Source organism: Kryptolebias marmoratus, linkage group LG5 (genome assembly GCF_001649575.2).
Source record: "Kryptolebias marmoratus isolate JLee-2015 linkage group LG5, ASM164957v2, whole genome shotgun sequence".
Lineage (NCBI taxonomy): Eukaryota > Metazoa > Chordata > Actinopteri > Cyprinodontiformes > Rivulidae > Kryptolebias > Kryptolebias marmoratus.
Window position 1 is genome coordinate 6,811,297 of NC_051434.1, and position 5,882 is coordinate 6,817,178.

The 5,882-nt window shown below is 38.6% G+C and overlaps 1 protein-coding gene across 10 annotated transcripts in view; it reads left to right on the forward strand.

The window, feature by feature from the left end:
- The window catches only part of LOC108240072 (sodium bicarbonate cotransporter 3), a 39,793-nt gene that overhangs the window by 30,364 nt on the left and 3,547 nt on the right, over positions 1-5,882 (forward strand). For 7 of the 10 annotated variants that reach the window (XM_017423206.3, XM_017423222.3, XM_017423259.3 and 4 more), the window contains 9 exons: positions 691-852; positions 1,303-1,416; positions 1,534-1,695; positions 2,788-3,039; positions 3,199-3,267; positions 3,518-3,691; positions 3,983-4,117; positions 4,437-4,522; positions 5,312-5,428. In XM_017423206.3, the coding sequence (XP_017278695.1) occupies positions 691-852; positions 1,303-1,416; positions 1,534-1,695; positions 2,788-3,039; positions 3,199-3,267; positions 3,518-3,691; positions 3,983-4,117; positions 4,437-4,522; positions 5,312-5,428 (1,271 nt within the window). Of the gene's footprint in view, positions 1-690; positions 853-1,302; positions 1,417-1,533; positions 1,696-2,787; positions 3,040-3,198; positions 3,268-3,517; positions 3,692-3,982; positions 4,118-4,436; positions 4,523-4,824; positions 4,879-5,311; positions 5,429-5,882 lie in introns of all 10 variants that reach the window. The other 3 variants (XM_017423241.3, XM_037975673.1, XM_017423250.3) reach the window with 2 other exon arrangements.

A 5,882-nucleotide genomic window follows, 5' to 3' on the forward strand; every position in this document is an offset into this window, starting at 1 on the left:
ATATATATATATATATATATATATATATATATATATATACATATATATATCAATGTTTTTGCTAAAGAAAATTGAAGGAAGAATTAGTTTTTCTTCAAAAAATGTCACTGACAGAGACATTGAAGGGAAATTGTTGCTAATCAATAACATAAACAGGCTGAATTTCAGGGAGAGGACTGAGTGTTTAAAACAAAGCAGAGCAGGATCTGAAGTGTAATGATCTTCAACACAAGTTACACAATAGGAGGTTTCTTATGAAACATGAATGGCTCAACAAGTCTTTTTCACAAACACTGTAAAATAAATCTGCAGATGTCAGACATGAGCATCCATTTTCCACAACAATCTGATCCGGTCACATCAGTCGGAGGGAAACTGGAAATATGGACCCAACAGAAGGACGAGGGGAATATTGATTAATCTGAGAGCTGGAAATCATTCAAGGTCAACAAGCTGGAGAACATGTAGATCTTATGTAAACCACTTCAGTGTAACACCAGCTGTTAGCTGCGCTGCTCTGTATGATAATTATACTGATTTAGTCAAGGACACAAAGACTTCTTCCATAGCTGCAGTCACTCTGGCTGAACTAAATCCACGACTGAGAGTTTTAAAATGCATTTTAATCTGTTGTTATTACATGTAAAATAAATGACGCATCAGCATTAATATTCTACTCCTGTTTTCCAGATGTGTAAGTCACTTCATGGGGAATTTGTAGGTCCTGCCTGTGGTCACCATGGACCCTACATCCCAGATGTCCTCTTCTGGTCCATCATCCTCTTCTTCACCACCTTCTTCTTATCCTCCTTCCTCAAGCAGTTTAAGACAGACAGATACTTCCCCACCAAGGTGAGGTGTTCATTCATTCTGCTCCTTTCAAAATAAAGTGAGAATTTACATCATATAAAATGTTCATGATAAAAGAAATAATGTCCATACACATCAGAATAAGGTCTGTTGTACCTCTGGATATAAACAACTGTGGATCGATATATCTAAAAGCTTCCCACGACCTGGAAATGTTTACATTGCGGCAGTCGTTAGTATGCTTGAGCAGCCTCACGTACAGAAAGAAAAGAGCTTCTTCTCTCCTCCCACACAATAACACTTAGTCTGTTATCACTTGGCGCAGGCAGATGTTCATTTTGTGTGATTTTCGCTGCTGACACAAACATAATTATTTCTTTGGTGGCTCTACAGAAAGCATGTGGTCGTAGCGAAGTGGCTTTCATTTATGATTTTGTGTATGAAAGTTAAAAACCTGTCATTTGTGTGTGTGTGTTTGTGTGTGTGCCGTAGGTGCGCTCCACTATCAGTGATTTTGCTGTGTTTATAACCATCATGATTATGGTGTTGGTGGATTTTCTGATGGGAATTCCAAGTCCTAAATTGAATGTTCCTGACCGCTTCGAGGTAGGCATTAAATTGAATATTTATGTTTTTTACTGCATGTTATCTGTAGACGGGTAGTCTCCTTCCGCAGTTTTGTTATATACAATATGCTGAATGTGTGTCCCTTTTCCCGTGCAGCCAACTTCAAAGAACAGAGGCTGGCTGATGGATCCATTAGGAGAAAACCCCTGGTGGACGCTGCTGGTGGCTGCACTCCCTGCTTTGCTCTGCACCATCCTCATCTTTATGGACCAGCAGATTACTGCAGTCATCATCAACCGCAAAGAGCACAAGTTAAAGGTCAGACTCAACTCAAGAAAGGTCGTTTTTTTAGATGCACATAACCTCTGTTATGTATGTTTCAAATTGGATTTTAAAGATGGCATATTTTGAATTTCTTATGAAATTTTATTGATGGTAACTGCTGATACCTTTTTACATACAGCAAATAAAAACAGACAAACATTATAAAACATAATACAGCATTATTAGTGTTAGGGGAAATTGAGCAGCTAACCAGTGACTAACAGTTAGGTGTAAATGTAACACAGATGTTTCTCAAACTCGTTAACCATAACAACTGAGACTGTCAGATTAAGATTTATACGTAATCATAATGATGGTTATTTTCCTGTTAATTTCTATACTAGATATATTTAGATGTGTCTTTAATATAGATGAGTAAGTGTAAAGTAAAAAATACAGGCCGGTCTTCAGCTGGTATCAGTACGTACACTTTTTTCATTGCTGCACTCACAGAAACTTTACAGGAGTTTTGTGTTTCTGCTGGATTTATTGGCTGCTTGTTGATTAAATACTTTCTTTCAAAAAAGCAGCCTCTACTGAAAATGTCCGTACGATCATCATGGCTGCAAAGCAGGAACAAAAACAACGGAGCAAAATTCACAGCAACAAAAAAACTTTGTGCGGCTTTGTCTCAGAGATCTCACTGACACTGACAACACAGCCTAGATAAGATTATAGTTCTTGTGCAGATGTAACAGACCTACAGTGGTTTACAGCATCATTGCATACACTGTTTTACTTTTTTGTATTTTTTGTATTCCCTTTAAGATTCTCTCTTTCTAAACATCAACTACTGTCACAAACTGTGCTCATTTTTCACTTCTCTACTCTTACCAGACATTTTTCTTATATTTTTCTCATCCTAAATGCCCTCAAAGGCCTCAACAATATAATTTTAAAATAGAATTTTCCTATGTTTTATGTCTGACTCAGTAAAATCAATTTGATTTAAAATATAGTTAAATACTTTTAATTGTTTTAGCTCTTACCTATGGAGAGATTTTTTCCTCTGGGCTAAATGTTTATATCTGCTCCTAATTTTCTCATATCACTTGTTATTTTCTCTTTTTTCCTTGTGTCCCACAGAAAGGCTGTGGCTATCACCTGGATTTGCTGATTGTGTCAGTGATGCTGGGCGTGTGCTCCATTATGGGCTTGCCGTGGTTTGTGGCTGCCACCGTCCTGTCCATCTCCCACGTGAACAGCCTGAAGGTGGAGTCGGGCTGCTCAGCACCAGGAGAGCAGCCCAAGTTTCTGGGCATCCGGGAGCAGCGGGTCACTGGGTTCATGATTTTCATCCTCATGGGCTGCTCTGTTTTCATGACATCAGTCCTAAAGGTGATAAAGGGAGAAATTATTGGCTGGCATACAGCTGAAGCATCTGTCAAGAATATTCAGGCGATGTTTTTGTGTTTGTCTTATTATAGAGTGCTGCAAGAAATGCCGTGCAAGCTTTAAATAATTCATACTTGTTTACTCCACTTTTGCTCTTTCCAGTTTATTCCCATGCCCGTTCTGTATGGAGTCTTTCTCTACATGGGTGTCTCTTCCCTCAAAGGCATTCAAGTAAGAATCTGCTGTGCCTGCCTTTGAAGATAATAAACCCTTCAAATCAAAGCAGAACAGTAGTCACGAGCTCTTATTAAAGCCGTGTTTACCTCCTGAACTTCAAAACCTTTGATAGCAGTTCCGAATCCATGAACGCTTTCGTTAAATTTGTTTCCGACTCTGATTAGCATACTGTGTTTTACCCCGTCCTCGTCGCTCTTCGTAGTGCTTTTCATTTGCATCTCTCGTTTTTTTTTTTTCCTTTTAGTTCTTTGACAGAATCAAACTGTTTGGTATGCCTGCAAAGCACCAGCCCGATCTGATCTACCTGCGCTACGTGCCGCTGTGGAAGGTCCACATATTCACGCTGGTGCAGCTCACCTGTCTGGTGTTGCTCTGGATAATCAAGGCCTCTGCAGCAGCTGTTGTGTTTCCCATGATGGTAACAATTTCAACCTCTTATTTTACCATAAGTGCTGATAAGGCAATAATTTCTAAAATAATAACATTTTATAATTCCTGTTTATTGTTGTGTCAATTCTTTTAAATAGTCTAAATAATAGATGGTATAAATTGTCTTTTATTTGGTTTTGACAATAAACTGTGTTACAAAATGATGTGTTGTGACTTTTTTGACCTCCGCCAAGGAGGTATAGTTTTTTTTTTGGCAGAGGTTTGCTCTCATTGAGTGCTTTGTAGTTATGTATGTTTTTTTTTTTGTTTTTGGCCCCAGGTTCTGGCACTGGTCTTCATCCGAAAGCTTCTGGACCTTTTCTTCACCAAGAGAGAGCTGAGCTGGCTCGATGACCTGATGCCAGAGAGCAAAAAGAAAACAGAGGATGACAAAAAAATCAAAGCACAAAAGCTGGTAAATGTTTTCTACATCTATAGATATGTATATGTGTGAGTGTGTGAGTGTGTTTTCAAAGTCACAAAGTTGTTTTACTGTTTTGTAGAGCAGTGACTCGCCTCACAAATTTTGTTAAGTTTGAGTGACTTACAAACCCAAGCAGTTTGGTTTTGAAGCCTAGATATTTAGATATTTATTTTATAATGAGCTTGTAAAGAACACAGACTCCTCTAACAGTTCCTGAACAGGCCGTGAGCAAACATGCTGTCATTAAAACAGGAAAAAATGGTAAAGTTTTGTTTGTGATCGACTCTTACAATGTTTTTTTTTGTTTTAGGAGGAGGAGTCAGACGTGCAGGAAGAAGAGGAGTTGGGAATGAAAGTCAGGTTTGCAGGTTCAACCCGGTACAGTATCTCAGGGAGGTAAGTGGTTCCCTCCATAAAGCATCCTTTCATTTTACAAGAAGGCATAAAGTCTGTTTACTTGAAGTCTACTGTGTCACACCAACATCGACTGTTCCCTCGAGCTTTTTCTGTCTCCAGAAACATTCTCTTTAGATCTAATATGCTTCACATAACTCATCCAGAAATTTGAAGGAAAATATGTTCAAATAGTTTATATTTAATAAAAATTAGAGCTGTGAGCAGATTTTCTGATGCATCTTTGCCTTGCACAACTTGAATTGTTCATTTGGACAGCTGTGTGTTCTGTCCATCTTGAACAGATCATACATAGGAGTAGTGACCCACAGCCCCCCAGTGGAAGGAGAGGTAGCAGGGTGTGTGTCTGATGTAAAACATCTGACCCAAACGGCCGCATATTAACTCTGTTTACTCAAACTAAGACAGCCGGTGCATGACCCAAACTGTCATCCTGTAGCTATTAAAATAACAAAAAGAAAACCCTGACATTAAAACGCTGCTTTGCTTTCTTTAAACCAGAATGATTGTCCTGTTACAATTTATCTTACTAGTTTCTCACAATGAACTTTCAACATATAAATGTTTGTTAAAGCATTAATTATCTGTATTAACATGGAATGTTCATGTTGTGATTTGTCTTGTCAGCCATGTTTTTGCTGTAAACTTGTTTAAATGCATGTTTGTGCCTGCCTGTTTGAACTGCTGTGACCCTGAACTTCTCTCGCTGATTTGACGTCCACGTGCCTGTCTTCTCTCTTGTGTTCGTGTTTTGCACTTTTCGGCATGCAGTTCTGATTCTGACCCCTTGGTTGTAAATATCTCTGATGACATTGTCCAAACGGCAGTGTGGAAAGCAGTGAACTCGAGTGCAGAGTCTTGTGTCCAACCTGTGACGCGTAGTGAAAGGTAGCTATGGCATCTCCTGAAGTTTTCCAGAACCGTTTTTTACCAGCCACTCAAATATTTTACCAGCCACTATTTTTTGTTGTGACAAAAAGTTATTTCATATGATGATGATGATCGACACGGGTGGAAGCAGTTGTGGTGCCCTACAAGCTGACTACTCTTGAAAAACAGAAAATAAAATAGCTTCTCATCACAACACCTAATTGGTGTTAGACTGCATGTAATCTGTAGTGGATCAAGTGCATCATATGGGTTTGCGGTGAACTGTTGTAATATTTTTAAGGAAGTTTTCTCAGGTTTTTTCAGGTCGAATGTTTTTTAGATAAATAATTTTCCAACAACAACCAGTTAATTTACCAACAAGTCTTTAACTGTGTTTATTCCTCTCATCACGGACAACAAGTCCTGTGTATTTGGAGACATTTGTTCTTTTTCTGCAAAAGTTACAAGGGGG